Below are 27814 nucleotides of genomic sequence, written 5' to 3' on the forward strand. Positions count from 1 at the left end.
TTTGGCTAAAGGAGGCACATCATGTTGTTTTTTAAGGCTCTTCAGCCTCATTTAATGGTGTTTTGCATCTTTATCTGTCTCCTGAGTTCAAAGCCGGCTCAGCTAATGTCATTTCCTCTCCAATTCCTCGCTAACATCTCATATAGCAGCTGAAAGGAAGAAAGAGATAAAAGAGGCACATGCTGCTGTTATAATGAGACTTCTCTAACTCACCTCTCGGGAACACTTCTCTGGACATCTGAGAGTTTTGAACATAAAAATAAACCCGTTTTCTTCTGACTAATTATGTCTTGTGAAAACAGCCTCTATCTGAACGAGACGCGTCCCTCGAGCTGGATAGAAATCTCTTCGCAGCTTTTACTTTACTTTGGCTGCCTTTCTATTTCTCATCTCCTTCCTCAGAGAAAGTCCCTTGTAATATATGGCTGCATTGTTATCTGTGTCAGGGATGAGCTATTTTCTGCCACATCCTCTGTGTATAAAATGTACAGTGTGCACCGATTGTGCTGGAACTCTTACATTTATCATTTAGAGCTGAGATTCTCAATGTGGAGTCTGGGGACCAACAGGAGTCCTTGAGGGGGTTTCAAGGGTCCCTAGCCAAAAGGAAACTAATTAATTTTCACTATAACTCCATCCATAAGCCACACAATGACAGAATGTATGGGTGCTTTGGTTATGGGTTTTGTACACTGTCTGAAAAATCTTATCAAGTGGGGTCCATGGTCTAATTTTGGTCAGTTTAGGAGTCGTTGATTTGGAAAAACAAACTAACTGTGGTTGACAGTGCTTATAACCTACTGTAGGCCCATAAAATTATCACCTTTGGTGATAACGGCCTTCGGGATGTTTGCTCTGCGGTTGCAGATTGCAAAGCAGCAGGCATAATACCTGCAGCGGGTAACAAGCGTAAGCATTATGCAATCTGCTTGACACCCCACCCCCCATCCCCTCCTCTTTCTGTCCCATGTTACAGAGCTATAAATACAACCAGCAGGCAGCAACAGAGTAAAATGCAAAGGTGGAATGCTGATGGGACGGGCGTCTTCGGTTCCTGCCTGGCTCAGTGGTTAGTGATTTGTGAGGCAGAGATGAAACTGTGTGTGTGTGTGTGTGTGTGTGTGTGTGTGTGTGTGTGTGTGTGTGTGTGTGTGTGTGTGTGTGTGTGTGTGTGTGTGTGTGTGTGTTAGGTAGGGGTAGGGTGGAGCTATTTGGACCCTCCCAACAACCTTCTGAACTCTCTGTCACCTGATCTTCCTGCAGACACAAACACACACACACTCACACACACACACACACACACACACACACACACACACACACACACACACACACACACACACACACACACACAAACACTGATCTCACTGAACGCTGCTTTGGATACGAGAAACTTTTAACAAACCACATTGAGTACATGATGCAAATTGACTAAAAAAGGCAATCTGCTACTTTGCATATTCCTATTTTATTCTAAACAGGAGATAAATCAAATATATTGCTGCTGTGTTACAGTTTATTGGGGCGACACAATCAATAAATTAATCAATCAGACATTATTTGTACAGCATTAAATAATAACCCCCACCCCCCTCACATACAAAGCGTTAAATGATTTTGTAATTAATAAAGCAATCACTAATAACAGCACTCAGTAATCTGACGACCCTGCATGTTGAAATATAATCACTGAAATGTTTGTAATCTTAAGAAAGAAGTTGCCTTATTTAACCTAAAAATCACCAAAGTACTCTCCATATTTTATTTCAAATATTAGCCAGATTTGTACCATTTTACAATAAGGATTAATGATTTAAGCATTAAGGCTTTTTGTTGCAACTCTTTCACCTTTTTATTGTACATACAGGACAGTCTGCTCTCTCTCTCTCTTGCTTACACAGACACACACTTACCTTTCATTTTCCCCTCTTCACTCACTCGGGCAGCCTGTGTGTGAATGTGTGAATGTTTGTAGCGGCCCTCTGAGGTGAACTCTTGAGTGCTGAATCCTGTAGGTCTCAAAATGTTTCCTTGTCTCTGTTATCTCATTTGTTCAGGTGAGGAGGATGAAACAAGAGGTGCCTCCACCTACCCAGAAAAAATATTTGTCTGAGTAAAGATTTCACACTCTGTTGTGGCCAACTACTCTGAGATCATTCCCTACTTAATTGACAATTAAGCCTGAATGTATTCTCGCGAAAAAGGAACACATCATTGATGAGAAAAATAATGAGAACTTCCTCTCTAAAACATTTGTAAGTCTTAATTTTTTGATATTGAATAAACTCTTAATACTTCTCACATCATCACATCACAAACCTCTGAAGATTGTTGTGTTATTATTGTGTGTAAGTACATTCAGAGCCACTAGATCATCATTAGGAGGCAAATCTATTAAAAACACACATTTTTAACATGTAATATTTTCTAATATGAATATGAAATGAACATAGTAACACACAGATGTTACTAATCACATAAACTATGGCTCTGTACTATTCACATGTCCAACTGGGTCAAAATGCACAATACCAGGAACCTGAAATAGTTCAATCCCGCCATTATTAAGATTTTTTTATTTTATTTATTTATTTATTTTTATTTGATTAATTCAGCTGTGTTTTTTTACAGTGACATGTCAAAACATCTTCTATGGAAAAAAAGTCAAAAATAAATTAAATAAAATACACTAAAATTGTTACGCAGCTTTATTTAACAGAGCCTTTAAGCTAGCTAACAGATAGCTGCAGGTAAACTTGCATACACTGGTCGTGTATAACAAACATACTCATAACATAAGTGAGAATTATGTGTGCTAAAAATAGCTGTACCCTACATTTAATTTGTTTCTCGGTCTCTTTGAATATTGTCCAGCTATGTTGTCGTCTATAAACAGGTCCTGCAAGCCTGCGTCAGGAGAGAAAGAATGACTTCTCAAATGACTCTAATTTGTCTGCATATCACAGCTCCCTGTTACCAACTGAAACATTATATATGGGTCATGCTGAAAGTTGTCAGCAGTCCAAAGTCATTTATTACCCTGCAGTGTATAAATCTGGATAACACATACAGATGCCGCTGGTGTAATGTGTCTTATTGGTTTTCCAGATTAGTGTGTACATAAATAATAATACAAATAATACCCTGAGATCAGAGAATGTGAACGACTCATCTGTCACTTCTCCGTCTAATTTTTCACCACGTGCAAATTTCTTAATCCTTCTTTAATTATCCTCCTTCACTACCCTCTTCTGAACAGTTGAAGCTCTTTATTGTATGAATAGTATTGAACTATAGATTATTGTTTTGTTGTATTTCAGTGTTCAGTTGTTGACAGGCAAACACAGCATTACATTCATATTTTTGACATTTCTATACTCATTTTTTTTTTGCTTTCTAGGGAAAAACAATACTATAAAAAATAAGCTTTCAGCATGAATTGATGGAGTTGGAAAATGAATGCCTCCATATCTGAACTGCCACATTTGGCACGATCCAATGATAGGGGTTTAATTTGTCAGGATAACTGTCATCGGCTTGAGAGTTTAATCCCCATCCTCTCTGTCTTGTTTGCATTTCCTCAGACAAAAGCACATAGTTTTTTCAGTTATTCTTTTTCTGAAAACACCACACACACACACACACACACACACACACACACACACACACGCACGCACGCACGCACGCACACTCGCACACACACTCGCACACACACTCACACACACACTCTGCTCGGCAGGTTGATTGGCGGCTGTGGCTGTGTGCTGGTAGTGTTGACTGCTGGAGATGTCACTGGATACTCAGACTCAGCCATCAGCAGAGCTGCTCTAAATATGATTGACAGTTCATATTGCTGAGCCGCCATGTGCTGAAACTCTTCTTAGACAAACTTGCCAATTATCACCCATAACCATGACTCCTGTGATTATAGTACAGCATAATGACACAAGTATTATCACTGACAGTGTCAGAATGTGGCGTTACCAGAGTGGGTGTTTTAATGTGAAACTATAACAAAATTGGCCTTTGTGTCATATGAAACTGAAGCAAGTTATTGAAGTCAAAACAATATTAATGAGAGGTGTATCCATAATTAAATTGCTTACTTATAAAGGCAAAAGTGGAGACTTTTTGTCTTGTACGAAAGAAGCATAATAAATTGCTGGGATCTTTGAGTTTTAGTATCTCTAATTAAGTATTGTGAAATTCATTATCCCCTAAATATTTCTGTATGTCCATGTTTTTACATGAATATGCTCCATAGTATGTGTAAGCCACTCCAGCAGGTTTGGCTGATTACAATGCCGGTCAATCAGTTGGTCGATTATTTTGTTCCAGATGAAAATATGGGAAAGAAAGGTATATGTTCTGAAATTGTTTGTGCTGTTATTTCTTCTACTTGTTTACATTGTGCTGATAATAACCTGATTTTTGGAGTTTGTATCATTCCCAGCAGTTACATTTTGGAAACTAATAAGCACCAAATTACATCAGAATATTTATAAATAAGTCCTATCTAGCTGATTTTCTTTTTCCATAATTCATTGTAAGCACATAATTTCGCTCATCAGATATTCACTTACACACCAGTCACGTCACATCAGTCTCAGTGACCAATAAAAAAAAGGTACTCGCATATAAAGATTCAGCACTTTCTCAGTTTTATTTTCAGTTCATCAAGCATAGATTATGTCAAGAACAGTGACAACAACAGATCATCACTGCTGTGAATCTTGCTACTAATCAAAACCATTAATACAATTCAGATGACCCGCCTCGTTCATTGTCATTGGCCTCCGTTCAGCATGACCTCTCATTTGTTACATTTCACAAAATCGACTCCGATAAATGAATGGATCAAATAGATTCTGTGGACAGATATCACTTCATAATTTCATAGGCAGCATCATAAAACAGTTTATTTTAATCCCCTTTTTGTCAAAAATAAAATTTAAAAAATCATATTTACAGGAAACACTGAACACTCATCACTCATAAGACGCTACTTTTGTCAAAACATTATAAATAAAAATTGAAAAAGGGGGAAAGAAATATGAATCCTAACAGGATGGATGCGCCTAAAACAACTCAAGTTGTTCAAAAGATATATAGATGTATATATATGTATTTATCCATATATATTCTGTATATATGCTTCTCTACAAAAAAGCAAGTTTACTCTTTCTATGAGTAAATACATTCTACTCTACAATCACTATAACAACAGTGTACATTCCCAACCAAAATGCTTTGATCGTTTATCAGGAGGATATTGGACTTAAACAATCAGTGGACCATGACCAGCAAGTATGCAACAACATGCTCAATGGGACTGCACTATTACCTGTGTGTGTGTGAGTGTGTGTGTGTGAGTGTGTGTATGTGTGTGCATATAGGTGTGAAATAGGTTACCATCCCTTCCACTGTATGTGCTTGCCAAACACACACACACACGCACACGCACACGCACACGCACACACACACACACACACACACACACACACACACACACACACACGCACACACACCCAGAGAAAATGACCTGTTCAGCAGTGAGTCTGGTTCACTTTGCCTCAGCAGGTGAAACGTGATCCCGGATCTATTTCTGCTGCTCCGCAGAGTTCCGAACCACTCATGGATGGACTTTCCAGCTCTTTCACCAGCTCTCCTCCCTCTGCTTTCAGACACATTTAGCATCACTGTCCGAATTAAACCCCAACCGTCTGTGCTAATGCAACAATGAGTAACACACAGTTATCCTTCAGAGGCTGGATTCACACACAGGAGAGCAGAATCCTTATTTTTTTTATTACCTGACATTTCATAACTGTCTAGACAGTGAGTATCAGATCACGTATGTATGGTTTCTTACTTCTGAGACTGTCGGGATGATCAGATTTTGTGCAACAAAGGCTTCAGAGTCTTTGGTCTCTGGATAAATCCCATCCTGCAGAACAAACCAGAACCCTGTTTCCCAAAAGTAAGAGAAAGCGGGCTCAAACTGACTCTAAATAGAAAGTCCAAAAAAGCTGACGTTACCTGGCAACAAAAGCACTCAGAGCTCTTAAACTACTGAACATATTGCAGCATCTAAACGCGTGAAGCTCCTGCATTCGGTGCCAAAAAAAGTTTTTCTGATGGCAGCACTCCTCCTTCTTTTTTTGTGTTTCTACCAAAAAAGGCAAACTCAAAGTAAAATCCATTATGTACAGTGCTACAGACAGCCCGTTATAAAGCACCAAGATAATAAATGCGGTAGATGGGATGATTCTCAGCTGTACATGGCTCAAATCCTAAAGTACAAACAAGGCCTAACTGCTTGTCTGACTCTCACTATGTACAGTACAATTCTACATGTAACATACAAACCACAGAGCAAAGAATGTCATGCTGTGTCAATGTGCTCGGCTGTTATTGTTAGTGAACGCAGTGAACTGAACTATTTACATATATTAGTATGTGAGTGTGTGCTTGTGTGCGTGACGGTTTGCATACACGTGTGTGTGTGTGTCAGGTAGCCCTGAGTACAATGTGTGGGTGTATTTCCCGTGTGTGTTTTGTGCTTCTTAACATTTACATGTGTGATCGTTGTTAAACGTGCACTGCTGTGCTGCTCCACCTCTGGGAGGCAGTGTTTGTAAAACTGTAGATGGAGGATGAGGGAGGAAGGGGGGCAGAGGGTGGATTTGATACAATGGCTGCCACATTTCTGGAGATCACAAAGAACATCCATCAGAAAACTCAACAGGACTTGAGTCCGGCACAAACAACCATTACTCTCTAGAAAAGTTATTCACACGAACATTACTGCCCAAGCCTTTAAAGGCAGATTCTGTTGAGTGCGTTTCCTCAGGAAAAAACATGCCCCAGTAATGTTTTCAGTACAGCTGATATCACCATCTTCCTGGTGGTGCTACAGTATGGGAAACACAGACGGTCGAATCCAATCCTGCTGCTCAGCCTCCCTCTTCTGTCTCCATGTACTGATTAAAGCTTGTTTAAATGGTTCGTGGGGGGAAACTCATGGGAGTGGCATTAGTTTGTTCAGCAGATGTTGTTTTCCTCTTCATTTGTCTTGCTTCCTCTGAATCATCACCAAATGTATACATGTTTCAACAAACAGATGATTCTTCTTTTATATCTCCTTTGTGACATTTGTAAGATACATAGCACATTCAGATCATTATTATATCTCACAATTCACAGTAAACCCTACACATAACAGAGAGACAGCAACTCCCCAGTATATAAACACTGCGTGTTGCTGTGGACCAGCCACCCCTTGCACAGTCCCACTGGACTGCCTGTACCAGTTCTAGACCGACTGTGTTTCCCTGAGCTCTCACTCTGCAACCCTTCCTCTGAAAAAGTGGTCGTCCAGCCAACAGACCGCGAGGACGGGGTCAGTAGTCAGGGGTGACTCGTCCTGTGTGTCTGTTCAGTCTAAGGGGAAAAACAGATCGCTCACTGAGGTATGACTGTCTGCCTTATTAATGTTGGCCATCTGGAGAGAGAGGACGGAGGGGGCAGAAAGAGAGCGAGAGAGACGGAGAGAGGGCAGAGGGGAAATTAGAAGAAATTCTTAGCTGACAGAGAAGGTCTGTTTCTACACAGTAAAGCCCCGAATCATTCACCTCCATGTGAATTCCACATGAGAACGAAAAGTCACAGCAATGCAACGCTCCTCTAAAATCCTCGCTCTGGACTTTTAGGAGACAAGACAACAAGAAGTGCTCTGTGATTTGGATGGTAAAGCTCTGCTGCGAAAAAACCCAACAAAACTAACAGTGAGACACGCACTGCTAAGATCCAGAGTCAATAAACACAGAGGAAATGTGATTATACAGTTTAAAAAACAGGATCCAGTTTCTACATGACATCTACCAGGATCAACTTAATGCTGCTGCATGTCAGAAAAGTAAGATGATCTTGGAGCTTATTTACTCTCGCAAAGTCCAGCCAAATGTTTTTCATATGTAAATAAAGATTAGTTGATAAAATATCAACAGCATTTTAATTTCCAGGACCTTGAAGTGGCAGTCCAGGTGAGTTTATTTTCCATTTATGGCTGTAAAATAGTCTTTATGGACAGATTCCTCATGGGCAGTGCAGTGGATCCCGCATGGACATTAACGTGGACTCCTGCTAAAACCATTAAGGTCTAGACATACTACATCACAGTACAGGACACTGTGTGGAAGTCCAGTTGTTAAAGTTGAGGAAACAGCTGTTAAAACTTAAATGGCCGTGTTTCTTGACCGTGCCGTTCCAAAACACAGAGCACAACTGGAAAAGAAGAACAGGACATCCTTCACCTTACCTTCATTTCTCTCAATCACAGCTTGATAGCACAATTTTATTTCATATTCAATAAGACTTCCAAAATTTCACCTCATTATCAGCTCAGTAATGTCAAAAAACTAACTCTAATTTGACGTATCGTCTTGAGAAACGGGCTCTGGGACCTCAGGGAGTCTATTGTCTCACGTTTCTCAGACATGGTTTTTGTTGAATCAAAGCTGGCACAAACACGGGAGATCAAACTGGCGCCCAGATCAAGGCGAGTGCGAGGAGAATCAAAGCCTTATGAGGCACATTCTGTTCGATTTCGCCACTACTGACAGATATCTTTGTCTCTATTAAAGGCTGTGACGAAGAGCTTTTAGAAGCACCACCACAAAATCCTGCCAAAATCCCACACAGTATTGAGTGACAATTATCTGTATGTTTGGCTCCAATAATAATGAAAAATTTGATCCAACGTACTATATGGATAGAGCTTATGGGATATCTCATCTCTCAGTCTCATTTCTACGTACATACATTTAATATGTGCTACAGCAACACTACCACTACACAGTCAAGTATTAATATATATTTTGAGACTAAAAATGATACCCAACAGGACTCCATCCTCCTTCCAGTAATCTGTCCTGAGCAGTTCATCAACAGTTGCAGTGTAAGTTGAGAGGCTGGCACCACAACAGACAGCTGATGCCAGACGAGCCTTAAGATGCCGACACACTAATTGCAAGAGGAGGCTTCAAATCTTCAAAGACGCCCAGCTTCTGTCTGAAAATACAAAGTCTATATATTTTCTAACAAGACGGTTTTATCTGAAAAGATCTTTGATCCTATGAGCATATTAAGGCTTACAGAGACATTTGGGGGGTTTGTTTGATTGACTGACAAGTGTCTCAGCTTCAGTCAACACAGGCCTCAAATCAATGTGCCAATTCTGAACCATGGAAGCATAACTGTAAATGACTCCATTTAATGTGGACTGTTAATGTCAATGGCCGATGCCCAATCCGCTTAATGAGGTCAGTATTGACACAGACACTGATTTGAAGTATTGGATCAAAGCATCCCTAGATGAAACTTCCTCAGTCCACCTCAGCTTTTGCTCTCTTTTGCTCAAATGTTCTGGCTTTAGTGTCTGACAAAGGCAGCCAGTGGTAAAACTGTGATCCAAGCTTCAAAACATCGCTTCAGAAAACCTAAAATGCACCACTAGCATATTCCTATCCACCCTAAAGTCCTGTGATATAAACACAGCTCCATTTCTACAAAGCCTTCCCCTGATGATAGCGGGGGTTACAGCTTTAATTAGCTAGCCAGTACTGTAGTTTGTGCTCTGTCTTCCCCGTTGTGTAACAAGGCCCTTTAACAAAGCCGTTTCTGCCACCAGCAGCATTACTTCAACTCAGTAGACAATTGACATAGGAGGTTGGAGGGAAAGGTGTGTGTGAATGTGTGCGTTTGTAGAAATAAAGAGCAGTAATGGGTGCCAGACAGCTGTGCTTTTGGGTGGGACAAAGCTGTCACTTGTTCTGTGTGTCTGGTAACGTGTTAATGGTAGAGGGAGGAGCGCGTACATCAGAGTATACACACACACAACACACATACAGTATTTGTAATAACGGTATTCCCTGCCAGCAGTGAGACTATAGAAAATGTGCTTTCTGACAGGAAAGTGTGTGTGTGTGTGTGTGTGCGCACACAGGTGTGATTAAGTTATGAGTGTGTTCAGTAGTGAGCACCTCTGGTCCAGGCCATGTAAATAAACCTCGGGCAGCAGAGAGTGTGCTCAGAAAGGCTCAGAAAGACATCAAAGATAGAGGGAAAGTCTGAAGGAAGAAGAGGAGGGAAGGAAAAAAGGAAGCATTATTACTCTAACAGCACAGGTTAATAGGAATAACAAAGATAATATTGCATCTCCTAGAACTAGCCTCAATTGCTCAGTGTATATAAAATTGGAAGAAAGCTATACTGTGATATTACAGTTACATTTCACTTTATAATTCTAAAATAATTTATACCAACAATTATATTTTATAGCGTATTTACATAAATACATTGTCATATAGTAATATTATTGTCAACACATTATTATAGAAACATACACCATACATATATGTGTATATAGTCATGTTATAGCCACACGTACACACATATAATGAATATACAATCAAAATGAGCTATTGCAATGCTGTGTTGGGTTAAAACTCCATCGGACATTCACATCTTCTCAAGTAAGTAAGCTTGAAGAGAGGAGTTCAGGTGTATTGCTATAAGAAAGACCAAAGTTCAGCCCAGCCTCGCACAGTCGCAGTCGTACGTTTCTCGTATAATCCGAGTATTGCTTGGTGTAAAGTTGCTCTACTCTGATGTGATAATCTGGACGGAGAGTAGAGAACACACAGAGAGGAGCTTCAAGCCTCTCTGTCGGTAAGTCAGACGGTTTCCGCCGCTTTGTTGGGTGGAAGGTTTTTTTCCAGCAAAGCAGTTTTGAATCTGTGAGTCCGTCAGCTGGGATAGAAAGGCAGCCTGCTTACACAGACAGAAAAAACAGGTGGGCATGTGAGCAGCCAGGTGTCCTGCGTATACAGGCGGGTGAGAGCGTATCTGACAAATCTGCTGCCTCTAGAAGTCAGAGAAGAGATCCTGGGGACCCAGATGGATGATAAAAGGAGCGATGGTCCGCGGCTGGTAGAAGGGATTGTCAATGAAAAGACCTCCTGCAGGGAGATGAAGAACAGAGACAGAGAAAGCAGGAGTAATTACAATATGAATAGTGCGAGACATCCATTAACACAATATGAGGCTGCTGAACATAAAGCACTCTTCGTAAAGGTTTTATATGTAAGAATCAGAAATGTCTCATTGTTGACACCAGTGGCCGTTAAGTGAGCAGCAGTCAGCATCCTGTTGCTCGTGTTCACGCTCCATAAGTGTGAGCGAACAGAGGCGCATTTACATTTCTCATAATAACATAAAAGATATCTAACATTGCGTTTTGCATCGTGCTTCAACAAAGTATCTCTCTGTCCCCGTCAGTCAGTACACAAACACACACACAGAGGCACCACCCAACCCGAACAAAATATGCATTAATCAACAATCCAAACCCTACCCGCAAACCGCCAACTTTATTTAGCAATTTTATTTACTAAACACCTGTAGACTCAGAGCAGCGAGCAGTGACTGTGGTGCAGTGAGCTGTGGCCAGGGAGCAACACACTGTGGGTTTGCAGCGAAATGTAGGGCGGTTGATAAATGCAGCTGGCCTTCTCTCCCCGCCCAAAAAAAGATACTGTAGCCACCAGCCAACCTTGTGGGTAATAGAGCTGGAGAGCTAATATCGGCAGGATGTTTCAATAAGTTAGCATCGTTTTTGTTGTGGTGGCTGCCGGACGGTCATTTGTTGGCGTTGGCAAGAGAAAGGCGAGGCACTCAGGAGCGTGTAAAAAATGTTACATCTGTCAGACTATCGCGGAAAAAACAGCCCGAGTCCTTCATGTAGAAATCAGTCCAGAGGCTGAAAAAGGCAACCGAGTAAGTTGGGGAAGATAAACATTTTTAACATTACAACCCGTTTACTCACTGGCAATAAAGAATTATTAATATGTGTAAATTGCTTCACAATTCTTACATATAGCCCCTTTAATGTCGTTGACAACATTATAGGTTTGACAGATTAAATGCCTATACTGTATGTTAAAGCTGACAGGAGAAAGAAAAAGTCCTCTACAGTGAAAAAAGATCATTACCTGTGTGGCATTAATAATATCTAAATCAAAGATTGCCTGTATGGGAATGGTGCATGGATTAAATTCAAGGAGTAGTTCAACATTTTAAGAATTACACTTATTTCCTTTCTCTGCTAGCTTCAAACTGTTGGTAGGCAGATTTTATGACCGTCAGACAGAGCCAGGCTAGCTGTTTGCAGTCTGGTTGCTAGGCTAACTAGTTGCTTGCTGTAGCTTCATAAAGCACAGATTGAATAAGCATATTTCCCCAAATGTTCAGCTATTCCTTTAATATTTCACAGATACTGAGGTCATGAACACAGTAGGAACTGATATCAAAGCCTGATTATAATTTAGTGGTGGTTTTAGGATGCTAGTAACAAAGAAAAGTAAAGACTGAAAATGAGATCAGATAATGGTTAAAGTAAATATTGTTTCTGGTACTTCAGCACTGTGTGTACTTATAAATTAATTCAACATTCAACAAAAACATGAAATAAAATTAAAACACAAATGTGAGAGCGGAGAATGAATTTCCAGTCATTTGAAATTGAAGTAAAGGATTTAAAATGTAACTCAATGGAGCTCAACCAACCATTGGACAAGATATTGGGTCCTCTCATCCAATGGCTGCGCCTCATAGCTGTAACCATGGAGACGTCGTCAGGGGGGGTTATCTCTCACTGGTTGGATGACCAATACGTGGTGCAGGGTCATTTTAACTCTGAGTTTCACCTTTACTGTACCTTATTTAACCAAGTTCCTCTCCCCCCTGTTTTGTTCTGTGTCATGTGATATTACATCATGCTTATATTTGAATCTTTAAACCTTTATTTTACCCAGGGATTGAGTCATAGAGGGACTGTTGTGAGCAAAGTTTCAGTGGCTCCTTAACTGAAGGCTGAGCAAAAACATGCAAAAAACAATACAGCATGAATCTGAAATAATGAAACAAGAACATAAAACACACTGACAGTGATGTTTGAACTCATGTGGATCATCGATTACTCCGACTATTTCTGATTAAGATGTAGTACAAATAACATGTTTTGTCTTTGTTATTTGTGGGCCATTTTATGCTGATTGAATTCAGTCTAAATAATGTACTAAGCTCCAGAATTACTGCTGCCAAAAGTCTGCAGTTGGTTTATATGACGACAAATACAAGCTCACCGTTTGTACTGTACTGTAGGTGACAGCTGTGTGATAGCAGTGGGAAACCTGCCAAACATTAATCCATGTAAAGTAATGAAATCGTGCCGCTGAATGCAAGATGCAGGATCTAACAGAAGCTTTTGTAAATTCATCCTTTGTCTTCTTGCCTTTCTCTCTGAATATCTATAAGCTGGGGGTCAAAAGGATGTAAGAGGAGGTGCTGAGGTACGTGGTAAGATTGAAATTCAATGGGTGTACGTGAAAGTTGGCATATAAAAGCTTAACGTCCAAAATGTAAGATTGTCATGTGTAGGTTAAAAGAACAGCAGCAACTAGTCCTAAAGTTTTGACTAAAAGCCAAACATCAAATCTAAACCAGCTGAAAGCCTTTAAATCAGATATATACACCAGGCAGTGTCCAGCTTTTATAGGAGATAAAACTTTTTTATTTTTCAACATTATTTACTTTTTACAGAGAATGTGTGTGTTGTGTGTATCATATTTCAAAGGCTGTCCACTTCCTAGCACAGAATAAACACAATAACAAAAGTCTGATATATATATAAATGAATATAATTTAGACTCAAAGAATGAGGTAAAATTCACAGTACAAATCCTTCAAGTTTTTGTTGATCTGTTAAGAACTTCAACCTGCAGTATGTCTTTCAAATTCATAACAGTTTTTGGACACAGTAAGAAAACAATAAACAAACCAAAAAAAAGAAGAAAAAAAAGAAAAATAACGCTTTAACAAATCTTCAAATCAAGTCCATAATCCTCTCCCCATCATTGATATGGTAGAAAAAAACAACAAAAACAAAAACAAAACAGACTGAGTTTCCCTTCTAGAAAAAGGCTAGGTGCGTTTGGTTTGTATGTCTTCTGTGCTAAAAGAAGTAGTGGGGGACGGGGTAGGCGGGCATTTTCATGACAGGCAACAGAACCATTCTCTTGGCCAAACCTAGAGGGGAGACATGAGAAGAGCACAGCTCTGCATGAGTCCAGGGCAACAAATAACCAAGTGTGTCTATGCTCACTACACTAAACACTACTCTACATGTACATGTCCAGCAAAAAAAACAAAAAAAACCCTTGCACTGAACAAACATGGCTCCCAGAAGGGGGAGTGTAAGTGTGTGAGAACAGGCAGGAATGTGTTTACATGAGGCCTCAGCCTTCATCTGTGGTTAGAAGAAGTCAGAGTTAAAAAGAATAAAACAAATGGAAACATTTAAAGATTAATTTTGTTTTTTTACAACTTTGGTCTTAATTTTTAAAAATTAGTTATGAAAATATTTTACCCATTAAAGTCAGTGTTAGATGGGAGCGTGGTGAAATTGGTACAACAATGGAGCAAGCAGTCAGACAATCAGACAAGTTGTAAATAAGCCAACAGCCAGACTATGAGCCACTATTTTAGAGAAAAAACTTAAAGTAAGCATCTTAAAAATCAGTAATAATCCCACAGTAACAACTACTGCAGGTAGAGTAGGTCAAAGTTGTAACTTTCAAATCAATCTGGCTAATCAGGGATTTTGTCAAAATCATGCCTGATTGTCCGACTGCTGCTGTGTTTTAAGTGATGACGCCACATTTCCAGATCTCCACTATCAAGCTGGTGAGTAAAATGTTATATATAATGGCCAAAACTACAAAATTAGGACCCATGTTGTAATAAACTATAATTACCCTTTAAGAGAGGGCAAGTTGTTGTTTGCATTGAACTTTATAAAATTTTGTCTGCGTGTGTTCCACAAATTGTTTTACTATTCAAGTAACGTCGGGAGTTAAAATGTGTTTTCAGGCAGGAAATCCCAAAGCAGCAATGGGAGTCAGAGCACAGAGAAAAAGCAGGAAATAAGATGAAAGCTTTGTATTAAAAAGAAAAAGGAGTAGTTACCAATGTTTTCATGTACCTTTTTTTTTTTTTTTTTCGCTCTCTGGCTTAAATTTAAAACCCTATGCTGCTGATGAGATTTTTGTCTAGTGAAACTCAAAGGGGGTTTAATATTTACAATAGGGGCAGCTGAGCCTTAGGAGCAGGTCGTCCACTAATCACTGACACCTTCTGTCCACATGTCAAAGTGTCCTTCGGGAAGACACTGAGCCCCAAATTGCTCTGGATGGCCTTGCATGATACAGTAGCATGTTTGTGTGTATAAGAGGTGCTTTGGATATCAGTGGTATAAATAAATCCAGTCCATTAATCATTTGGTGTATCTAATATCTAGTAATTCTCTTTCTGCTTTTTGCCACACAGATTTTCCACAGTGTCCTGCATCACATGTTGGGACCATTTGTTAAACACATACTGTGCCGACACACACTGCGAGCATGAAACATTTAAGTTCAGAAAAAGTTTCTGAGCATCATTCCAGGTTTCACTTCACATCTTTTCCTTTTCAACAAACATGAAATGAGTTTGACTTCCTGCCCACTTGTGGGTTACAGCTCAGGTTAAAGCTCAGGGTCAGCTCATCTCTCAATGACACACCAGGATACGTGGCATACTGATGAGTCACAGGGCACAGATGCACACAGTGTGCAACGATTTATACTGCATCACCACCACAGAAGCATCCAGACATTTAATTGCCTCTTTATTTACCGAGTCTTTTTATTTGCCAGTCAGAAGCAACATACTGAAAGCCCACTGAAATAAACAGTGACATTGTTTTCTAGTTAGATGTAATCAGCAGCTACCTGGATATTCAAATCTCTTTTTTTTCAATAAGCATGGAAGTCACAAAAATATTTGAAAAGAGGGGTGCAGTGTGCTGGCCAGAGACTGAAACTAAACCCACCAAGTCCAGCTCCACCGTAAACAGAGAAACTAAGGCGCACTTCATATTGGGGGCTGCTGGGATCTCAGGGGGGTACTAAACGTCTGCCTGGGACCCTGGACCAGTTTCTCCCAGCACATAAGACCCATTCAAATCTCAAGCTCTAAGATGGACAGAGAGGCCTCCCAATGCTACATGTGCACACATGCTACACAAGGCTCAGTCTGTTCGGGTAAATACGACTGTGTGTGTGTGACAGAGGGATGTATGGAGTGAATTCTGCACTAATACTTGTGTTTTGTTGTTAAAGGTCGAGCACTAGTATAGATTTTAGCCTTTAATTACTGTGCGTGCGACGGAGCCCAGTGACCGCTATCAGCAGTGAAGACATGGAAACCCTTTAGCAACATAAACATGACAGGAGCAGCGCCGCAGTGCAAACCTGCCCTCCTACCCCGTCTTAAATAACAGCGGGTGAATTGAGGAATTCACACTATGCGTTCTGCTAATCTGACCAGAAATGATGATGACAGCAGCACAGGCAGAGTGTCTGGGTTAAAGTAAGGCCAAGGAAAGCTGGTTCAGTTGGGTACAGGATGGCTATGCTGTGGAGTAGTTTTATACTTGTTTCTTTCATTCAGGAGATGCAGAGGCAAAGTACTGCATGCACAGGAGTGTTTGTTTCTTTGTAATTAGTCTTTGAGAGTTTTGGGATCAGAGCTCAAGATAGGCAACAGTGCTTTCCTGACAGAGGAGTGATCCAACCATAAGAGAGGGGGGAGTTAGTGGCAACAACAAGATTAAGAAACAAGTGGTGAGCGGACACTTAACCAAAGCACAGACAGATTTGCTCGAAGCACAACACAAAGAGCCAACAGTTAAAGCTTTGTTTAATTATGACTGAAAGTCAGAACCAAACCCTAAAACTTGGATTCTGATGAAAATTTGAGAAAAGGAAACAAATAGAAGCCAAAGGATGTGAGAAAGAAGTATGATTAATTTGCTCTACAACACTGATTTTAGGACAGTTTTGACTTTATTATTAGTTATGGTTTAGTTATGGTTTGTTAAGTTCTAGGGACTGTATGGTTAGGAAAAGGGAGAAGGTGGGAGAAGGAAGGGATGAAGGTTATGGACAAGAGAAGGAGGGTGAAATGATAAAGACTGGATGGGGAGAGCAGAAAACAAGCACGTACCGTAAGCAGGAGCAGCTGCTGCAGCAGGGCTGTAGCCATACGGTGTCCCGAAGCCTGTTGGGGAAGAAGTTAAAGTGTCTAATTGAAATGTGCACTTGTTTAATTCCAAGCATCTCTTTTTCAACATCTTTAGTAAGTTCTTATGAAATTGTGGCCATCTTGCAGTCTAATAGACAGCTGTAGGGTTCAGAGTATGTGAAAGCTAAACTCCCTCCTAGTCAACATGAACCTGAACACAGAAACACTCCAGTTAAACATTCAGAAAATTCTTCTCCTCAAAAATCAAAATGAAAGGCAAAAAATGTCCTAGATAGTCAATGTATCCAGGCTGCATGATTGTCCCCTGTATTGTAGGGTATTTCTGAAAGTCTGTGATATTTCCAATACAACTGGAGGGAAATAATAGATGCTAAAGTAGAACACAGGGAAAGAAGCCTAAAGCTGAAGAAAATGTCGGTGCTGTGCCGCCAACAGTAAAAGAAAATGCCAACCCTGCGCAAACTACTGTGTCAAATGTGAAAATGAAATACTCTATAGAATAAAAATGAGTTGGAAGGATTAGCAGGAAAAGGAGATTGGAAAATCATTTTCTTGAAGGTTTGATGTGAGGATCCAACTGTGAGCAAGAATTCTTTAAAATGACATCTGTGTTACAGTATAAAAAGTTTATTTGCTCATATGTCATGCAACTGTATATTTTCATAGGCTGATAAAATTGCCTGTAAAAAAGACCAAAAAACCCCAAAGATGACCACCATCCCACCCATATATGAAACAAAACACATCTCTTGGAGAACAAAAACAACAATATACACATCTATCTTCTTACTACCTGGCGTAACGTATCCTGGTGCGGCAGCGCTGACAAAGGCTCCTCTCGCGAGGGCTGCTCTTCCTCGTCCTCTGGCTACCTGAGCTGCTACTGCTGAGGCTGCTGCTGCTGCAGCCAAAGCTCCTTTAGTCTGAACATAGATAGACATAAACTTATTATATCAAAGTGTGTTTCAGACATTCATTATGCAAAGACACATACAGTATTTAAAGACGTGTGTGCCTGCATAATGCATAACACACACATGCTTTTTTGGGCCTCAGTGTTGTTAGCACACAGCTCATTGAACAAACAAGTGGGAGAGTGGTGATCTGATAACTGTCAAGTATTGATCTGATTGGACACTTGTTAAACACAGTGCCATTGATTAGCGACGGGCTACATGGTGAACAAAGTGGACAAATTGTCCCCCTGCTTTACAGAGGTGATACTGATCAGAAAAGAGGTTTAAATGTAGTAATTTTGAAAAGGCACTTTGGCTGTCAAAGATAGCAGTTACAGAACAGAGGGCTTTGATTATTTGTTGCCATCATTGTCTCTGAATAATGCATGTGACCCAGACTGAAGCAGGGCCCTCTCTGTGTCTGGTATGTGCTGTGCTCTATGCGTGTCTCCTTACCTGGGGCAATATCTTCTTTTTCTTGTTTGCAGCTGCGTTGGGACCAGAGAAGAGTTTTTCCAGAGCTGCTAGAGCAGCACTGGCCTTTGCTACCTTTTTGTTCGGGCCTGCACCACGAAATTTCTGCCCATCGACCTCCACCTGACATGCACACACACAAAATTTGACATATTGATCAAAATCCTGATAAGAGTTAGACTTAAAACAAGTTCTCAGAATTTTGCATCCAGTGAAATGTTTGGGAGCCATGCTATAATTTGTCTAATTATTATTGTCCTCCTTTCTATTAATGTGTCACTCTTAATGTTACAGTTCTCTCAAAACCAACAAATTAGACAATAATGTTGCCCAAAACCTGTGTGTTCATCAGCCGTCAGTAACTCAGCCAGTGAGTCTAGCTGAACAGGACAGCTTGTTTAGCAATGCCCTGCTGTCAAGCAGGCCTGCTAATCAATCAGCAGAGCGACGGAGCAGCCAGGCATGTCGGAAAACAGCACACCCCACAGAGAACAGGCTTGCTCCAGGAACCGAGTTGACTGATTGACTCCACCAGTGATCAGCCTGTTTCTGAGTGTGTGGTTTAGCTTCTGTGTAAGTCACCCCCTTTTCTTGTTAAATTTGAGAATTCTTATACGTACATATGCTTGTGTTCTATAATCTTTTACCAGCATCGGTCTGTGTGTATATAAAGCTCTCACCTCCATAACAAAGCGTTTGTCGTGGCTGCCTCCACTTTCAGAGATGAGCTCGTATTTGAGGCCTCGTCTCTTCTCGTTCAGCTCCATGACGGGATTCTTTCCACTCGCCGTCAGTATGGGACCCTGAGTTCGTACCTGCGGAGCAAAAAGGTTATTAAAGTAATATAATTAGAAAGCATTGCTTTATGAGAAAGCATACACACACAGCAAACCTGGGAGAGGGAGCATGATGTGTAATAAATGTCACAGGTGTGGGATTACCTGTCATGTCCTTAAAACACTGGGACATCCATTTTAATTACTTACAATCAAATGTTCCCAGAATCAGACTAAAAAAAATATTTGAACTGAATATATGCAGTTTTTTAATCAGCACATCTAAATTCCAACCTCCAGTGTGTTGGAGCTGTCCGAAGAGTGTGTTGGATTATTGCTAGTGTGCGTAGACGTCTCACTCTTCCCCTCGCCATCCGACTTCTCATCTGAACTCATGGGGTCAAGGTCTGAGTCGAAACCTGTCGGGTAGCCCATTGCCTGGAGCACCTGAAGATGGAGGATGATAAGGTAACGAGAAGTTGGGAAGATGCAGCAAATAAACAAAAAAAAACCCACTAAAGTGAAAGAATCATTAATGGTTTTAACAGTCACAGTTTCCAGAGGTGCCCACATAATGTCTAAATCCATAGTGTGTAACCAGGTATCTAAATATCTGAATTAAATTGTGGTCAGTCAACTAGATAATGTAATTTATTTGCTTAATTGTTGAAACTGCAAACTAAATAGCATGAGTGATATCTCTGTTTTGAGCAGACTTTATTCAAAACTAGAGTAGGGCAATAAGACTGAAAAGCAGCACATAAACAGGAAATTGAACCACAGTGGTAAATGTGTCAGTCTGAGCCTTGACTGTGACAACACTCTGACACAAATTACTATATATTAAAACAAATAACTTCCAGAACGAGCAATACTGCAGCAAACTGCATGTACTGACATGACAGAGTGTAATCTCCTACAAAATGGTTACAATAAAGTCATTATAATAAACTGGCTGTACAGAATCACAAGAGTCTACTGTAAGTCCTTGGCGGCACACAGAGCAGCAAAGTGATTCAGAACAATATGCAGGCAGAAGCGGAAAAGGAGAATGACACATTTTTGACCCAAATAGATGATTGTGTTACAGCTGCTGAACCAGCCGCAGTTTGATTATGAGAGAGAGTACAGGAGCAAAAACAAGGGAGAGGAAGAGAGAGATCAAAAGGTGAGTGCATGAGAGAAAGAAAGTGAGTGAGGACGAGAATGAAAAAAGGGGGAGAGATGGGGAGAAAGAGCCTTTTATGGGAATGGAGCAGATAGCGGATTATCCCATCTCTGTGCTCTGGAGAGCCTCTTTGTTCACAACCACTTTGGGATTACATGGATTTTGCCCACCTCCATCCCTCCTCACAAACACACATACGAACACGCACACACATTGCATGCACTAACACTCTAATGGGCATACACTGAAAAATACACATTAATAGACACAGACAGTCGGAGCTTGAGGTAACCAAAAATGTCTCCGTTATGTCAGAATCAAATGCTGATGTCAGATGAACTAATTTGTTACATATTATTCTTCCATCAGCTGCACATAAATACTGTCTCATAAACTCCACTCTCTTTCCTTCACTTGGTTTCTTACCTTGACGGCGACATGGAGCTTGGCAGTCTTCTTGGAGGATCCAGACGCTTCGTAAATGGTTCCATCCAAGTCCACAGACATGGTGAAGACCGGAGCGTGAACTGGGCCCGACTGGGACAGCAGGCGGTACTGCAGCCCCGGCCGGATCTGGTTCAACCGCATCAGGGCATTCATTGGCTGGTTGGAGTCTATGGCTTTACTGTCCAGGACTAATGAAAAAAAGAAAATGGAGAGGGTATGGTTACAGCAGAAAGTAGAGCAGATTGGGGTCGATTTAATAAAAGGTTTGTAGGGCGCGTAACAAGTATCCAGCTAAAATTGGACAGACTGGGCCAATTCAGAAATTCTGTATGTAATAAATCATATTTTCCAAAGGTTTTCAGCACACAGGCTGGTTATTTTTATGATAAATACAGGTGCCGCTCTATTTTCTCATCACTTTCAATCACTTTCCTCCCGTTTGCCAAGAAAATGTCTCTCTGCCTCCATTAGTCATGGTTCATCTTCTCCTTGTATGAAGAAAGAGCTGGGGATGGTTGGGTGGCCTACTAAAACGTTCGCAATCAATACTATTGATCTGCATTCAAGGGATGGAGGGAGGGTGGAATGGAGAGAAGCAGGCAGGGAAAGAGACAGACAAAATAAGAGACAAGGAGAAGAGAAGAGGGCTCCACTGCAGACAACCCAATACAACTACTTCATTTGTAAGAGTGGTGCCACTTTGTTTTAGTGGTTTGACGAAAAATATAAACTCAAGGCAACATTGGAAAGAAACTTTTTCCAACACTAAACGAAGGGAAAAAGCAAAAGCTAAAACATAAAGAACAATCAGGATATGATACTCTGCCATTGTTCTTCATTTCCTTCCTTCTTGTACCTTTTCTCAGATTCCTCTTCATCTTCTTGATGAGGTCCTTGTCATCCATTGCTCCATCCTCATATGGCCTCTTCAGACCTAAGCCTGGAGAGAGTTCTGAATTAATCACTAACTCACATGTTTATAGAGACATATACAAAGGCACTTGTGTGTGACAGAAAGAAAGGGACGCAAAGTTGCAGAAAACAAATGACAAGTGAGAACAAGCATAAAGAAGGATAAAGTCACAGACAAAGTAAACAGGGGAGACAGGCAGACCGGCAAACAGTCAAACAATGAGGAAGATATACAGTATAATCTCCTTCCCTACATGCACCTTAATCTGTAAATGCTCTGGCAATTTTCCATGTCAGTGTCATGAGGTACGAAGAGCCCAAGTCGATTTTCCATGAAAGTCACTTTGGAGTTTTGCCAATTGAAGGTCTTATGAGCTTTCTGTGAGTGTTTCTCTAAGTGGGAATGAAGGAAACAGCACGCACAAGACACTGTATCAAGGCCACCCTGTCTGCGGTGTAACACCTGATATAGGGTCACAAATAAATCCAAGAGGAAAAAACAGGCAAATATCAAGCAGCATATCTCATCTGTTAAGGTATTTTTGTGATCTGGTGTGTAATAAAACCACCTCATACATCCAGAAAGGTCACATCGTGTGTGAAGATTCAACATAGAATTTGTTTAGTGGCAAGTCTGACTTATGTCAAGAAGCCCCAACCCTAACCCAGATAACTGAAGCCAGGAATGTTGCAGACGTGTGGGGAGTGTATTGGACAGAGGACACACTGAGGGAGAGTGAGCAGACAGGCAGGTAGACAGATACACTCACCTTCTTTATCAGACCAAGGATATTTCTGCGACGGTTTATTTGAGGGAAGAGGCTCCATCTCCAACACCTTGTAGATCTGTGCAAAAGCCATGAGTCTGAGAGCATGCTGTTGTCGCACAGGGAAAGAAAGAAATTTGAGAGAAGAAAATAAAATAGAAATGTTATAATGCAATTTTTCACTCTCAAACTAATACGCAGAAAATACTGCATTCTGTCACTTATAGTGAATTCTCTGTGGTTTGCTATCCATATCCAAGATTGAAGATTTGCAGACCAGCAGATATATATTCAGTTTTTTCATCCTTTGTGAATTTAAATTTTAAATTCTGTTGTAGAGTTGTTATTAAATTTATAGTGAAGCTGCTCTGCCAGTGCAGGCCGGGGATGAGCTTGTAAAATCCAATTGAGAAACAGAGAGAAACGAAGTTCAGCAACAATATTTGGGCTGATGTATCTCTTATGCATACAAGAGATCTCCTTACAACATAGGTGTGTACAACTTGATTTAGATTTCATCTGATCATATTCACAAATGTTAGGAGGCCTTATCCAAACATAAGCCAACTTATGCATATAAATGAATAAACACTAATGGCCAGACCTATTTGTTAATGAATGTTTGTTATCCTGCAACAGACAGGGTATGCCTGCTTTTCACCCCTATCTACATATCAATAATATCAGTAGATATTACGACGAGCATCTCTGCGTGTTACTTTATTATTCTCGATCTACTGTACACACCCTCAATCTACACAAACAATGAGATAGATAACCAGAATGGCACAGAGTGGGTCTGCTAATATAAATCCATTAGAGAGGTAGAGTGTCTCAGATATTCATGAGGCTCGGTGTAGCTCATTGACAGAACAGCTTCCTCTCTCCTATCTGCTCTTGTATCTGCTACAATACAATTATCCCCATTGACATTCCAGCCTCGTTCAGGCTGCCTTCAAAGGAAATGGACGGCAGCATTCACTAAGCCGTGCGGCTCAGAGGCTGCCCTGCTCAGTCGAGTGTGTGCGCGAAGAAGGACATGACAGCGCGCACGCACACACACGCCGCATGCACACAAATACTGTCCTCAGGGTGTCAGAGATGGATTTATGGCTTGCGATGGCAATAGTTTCTCACACCAATCATTAAAATGCAGCACCACAATACTCTTCCTGGAGACGCACATGCATGCGTACACAAGTGTGTCTGTGTGTGTGTGCGCGCGTGCATGTAGGTTGTGTGGTTGGGGTGGTGATGGGGTCTTTCTGTCTGGTAACAGGCATGTTGTTTACTGATTCTCACACACTGACAGCTCAGGGCGAGTACAGCTGGGTGATAACAACAGTGTCTTGAAACTGCAGTGTGTGTGTGTGTACCTGTGCGCTGTAGGTAATGGCCTCAGCCTGCTGGTCGGTCATGTTGGCTAGTGTGTTTGTTGGCTCTTTCTCACATGGGTCGTGTAAACCTGGACCACCTGGGGAAGCGACAGAAGATGACACACACACAAAGTCATTTGTTGTCACTGCACTGACACTACTGCTCAGCAACATTTAATTAGGCTTCACGACCATGACATGAGTGGCAATGAAAATTAAGTGACACAATCATGACAATTAAAATGGACAACAGCAGCAACAGGACTGCAATAATGAGAAAAATCTAACTGCTCAACCTGTCTGTGAGCGATTGAAAAACTAGTAACTCAATTTAAACAAAAACCCACTAGCTAAAATGGTGCATCATTTGAGTTAAACTTGAATACTTGGCAGGAACGCGGCACAAGTTTGACCTGTAAATTAAACTGGAGCATTTTTTTACGACTTTCATAAAAATGAACTGGATCATTTTCCCCCCCTTTTCATTTTGTTTATAATTCATATAAACTGCAATTTTCTTTTTTTAAACTGGATTTTGGAATTCAACATGATTTGAAAAAAAAGGAATAAAATGAACCAAGGTTTTCCAATAATAGAATTTTTTTTCCAAGGACACAACATTTTGAAAGGACATCCTTCAGCTGCTCCTAATTAAGATGCTCTTGTTATGATGACCTGCCTCAGACAGCTGAGCTCTGCTTGGGCACTAATAATGTCTCAAGCTCTCTTAAAGAAAGAGCTCAACAAATGCACCAAGCAGAGCCTCAATGTATTTGCTCATCTACCCTAATTGAGAATGTTCACCTCCTCCATTCACCAGCAACTCAGGTAAGAGTTTACACGAATACACACATTCTCCTCTGTTGATACTCAAATATTTCCAGCTGTAAAATTCATGCAACCATCAATGGCTTTCATACCTGGTAGCAGTATGCCTGAGGCTAGACACTCCATGACTCGACGCAGGGCTTCTCCTGCCCCAAGAGGTCTGTTGCAGGTGGCGATGGCCTTCTCACAGATAAGCTCTAAGGGCTGCAAGAGTACACACACACATACAGCACAGGTGAACATGTGAAAATTAAACCGACAGAGACATCAAACTTCTGCAAGACGGAACTGATATAAGCAAATTATTATGTCATAGGGTTAACTCTCAACCAAAGGTAAATACAGTGAAAGGGAAAGACTCACCCATCCCTTAAGAGGTTCCCAGATGGGATGTCTATTGCACATGTCTCTAAGTATCCTGAGAATGATCACGCAGGACTTGAGCCCATTCACTCGAGCCTGGGAGAGAAAGAGGGACAGAGAAAGGAAAGAGGAAAAGATGGAAGGAGGCAGACGGAAGATTAAACAAAAAGGGAAGAAGGGAAAAAATTGAGCGCAGGAGCAGTGGTATTTGTGCCAACATGTACAGATAACAGCCTACAGTTATAATGAGGTGATTGTAAGTATCTGTCTAAAACTCTGCCTGTTTAAAACACTAAAAATGTAGAATTTCTGAAAATATTTTTCTTTGAATTTTTTGAGTTTTGTCTCTGTCTTTAGAAAAATACATACATCCTGAGCTTGCACATTTCTTTTTTTGTCAGTAAGGTAAGTGAGTCGGGAGACAGATGGGGAAGGGTATGGGAAGGGAATCAAAGGGAAGCATTGACATACTGTACAGAGCAGGCAGGTTAACATAATAGCCAAAAAGAAAAACAAGTATCAACCATTGCTTTTGTAGCCTTACGATACGATTGGGTTTTTTTTTTTTGTTTAACATATTACTGTATAAGGAAAAAGCTATCTTTTTGGAGAATTAACCCTCATTTGATGAGGGAAGATGAAAGCATAAAAACTTATGTTCATCAGCAGTATTGCATTTCATTATCAGAGAATTGTTTAATAATTCCAATGTACAAATTCGTAAATTTACATCAATAAAAGTGACTATTTTTCCACAAGTGCATCTGTTCTTAATTAGTTTGAAATGTGTGGCCATAATAAGCACCACAGTATTATTATTCTGACAGTGAGTGTATTCCCTCTGGGTTAATCGTCAGGCTACAATAAGCATCGGGCAGGAAGACAGGAAGTGAGTGGGTGCCGACCTGGAACCACTTGGCGTGTCGCAGCGCTGCCAGGGCCAACAGACATCTGTGTCTATCCAGCACCTCCCCCTCCTCCTCCTCAGCCTCCACTCTCTGCGCAGCAGCACCCAACACTGCCACAAAACAATAACAACCCAATATAGAGAACGTAAAACACACACACGTCATGTCTGAGTGTGTGTGTTTAAATCTTGCGTGTGTGAATGTGCGCAGACGCATCTGAATTTCCATGCGAATGCACACATACACACACTTATGCATGAATATTTGGTACATACAAGGTGCTTTTCATGCCATAAAGTTGTTCCTCTCCTTGTAGAAAGTGCTCACTCTCTACAATCCACAGATCGGTGATGAATGTTCATAAAATCCTCCTTACTCATTAAAAATGGTGTGTCATTTTCAACACTGTGTCAGTCGGACATGTGTTAATTGCGTCACATGTTGACATCCTAAGCACAGAGTAATACAAGATGCACTGACCCTGCTACACATGGATGTGTTGAAATTACACACACTATTAAACAATGATTTAGTAGTTTACATCCATCCAGTCACTGACAAATCAGTGAAAGGGAGAGCAACCAGGGTCAGAAAGAAAGAGACAACTTTGTGGGATGGAGAGCCCCCCACAGACATACACCAAACAAATACCTAAGGAGTGTTTGATTTACTGTGTGTGGGAATTGTTGAGACATATCCACTCATTTCTTTGTCCCCAGCCAGGTAAATCAATCTCTCCTTCATGTATTTGAGGAGGAATTTATTTATTTTGATCCAGTCTGCACCAGGCAGGAGTCAAAATAGGTGTTTGTTTTTCCTTCTTGATTACTTAAAGTGCACTTGATTTCACAAGCTCATACAGAAATGGTGCTGAGAAAGCAATTCAACAACCTGTCTGGGCAAACACAGAATCAAGCGCTCCTAAAGTAGAACTGAAAATAAATCAAATCTACAATAGTTTGACCCAGTCTGAGACAAACACAACACAGGAGGGATCAAGGCAGGGTTTAGTTAGAGCATTGTGGTTGGTAAAAGAGGAGCATTCCTATGCTTTTAAGTGTAAGCGTTTGATTCATGCTGCCCAACACACCAGGCTGGTTGAGTTACCCCATTCTTCATTCTCGAGAAAGAGCATCAGGTCTAATGATATGCAAGGCGAGCTGAATCAAACGCAGCTATATATGAATGAGTGCGGTTACACAGGGTTTCCAAAGAGGGTTTATTATGTGCGGAACCAACTGGAAGTAAAGTAAAAACAAACTAAAGAGCCCCTTTGGGTCTGTATGAAAACACAACTAGGTACATCATTTCCTCATCACTCTCCCTCAAGAGGCATTTGGTCGAAATGTCAAATGTGTCTAAAGTGTATCTTCATAGCAGCAGCATGACAATATCTATCTCACATTATCTCTGAACTCATCTGGCCATTATATCAGCGTAGCTCTTCCTCTGTCTAACCCGCACAGTGGTGTGTATGTGTGCTTTTGTGTGACGTATAATGCAGTATCTCAAGGTTTGTCAGAGGGGTCCCAGCTGCGGGTGGGACCACTCTGCTGCTAGTGGATCATTATCGTCTTTCTCCTCTCGCTTGTCCTCCCGCTGTCTCTTATGCTCTGCTGGCTGCTCTCTCACTC

General features: G+C 40.8%; 1 protein-coding gene across 1 annotated transcript in view; it reads right to left on the reverse strand.

The window, feature by feature from the left end:
- Positions 1–10795: 10795 nt before the first annotated feature.
- The window catches only part of strbp (spermatid perinuclear RNA binding protein), a 74695-nt gene continuing 57676 nt past the window's right edge, over positions 10796–27814 (reverse strand). The window contains exons 7-19 of the mRNA XM_062434244.1: positions 26178–26290; positions 25273–25368; positions 25002–25113; positions 24082–24179; positions 22709–22814; positions 21883–21966; positions 21006–21214; positions 19706–19858; positions 19316–19450; positions 18618–18758; positions 17999–18128; positions 17167–17220; positions 10796–11021 (exon numbers count right to left, since the gene is read on the reverse strand). Coding sequence (XP_062290228.1) covers positions 10927–11021; positions 17167–17220; positions 17999–18128; positions 18618–18758; positions 19316–19450; positions 19706–19858; positions 21006–21214; positions 21883–21966; positions 22709–22814; positions 24082–24179; positions 25002–25113; positions 25273–25368; positions 26178–26290 — 1526 coding nt within the window. The 3' untranslated portion in view covers positions 10796–10926. The remainder of the gene's footprint in view (positions 11022–17166; positions 17221–17998; positions 18129–18617; positions 18759–19315; positions 19451–19705; positions 19859–21005; positions 21215–21882; positions 21967–22708; positions 22815–24081; positions 24180–25001; positions 25114–25272; positions 25369–26177; positions 26291–27814) is intronic.

Source organism: Scomber scombrus, chromosome 15, assembly GCF_963691925.1.
Source record: "Scomber scombrus chromosome 15, fScoSco1.1, whole genome shotgun sequence".
NCBI classification, from domain to species: Eukaryota; Metazoa; Chordata; class Actinopteri; order Scombriformes; family Scombridae; genus Scomber; species Scomber scombrus.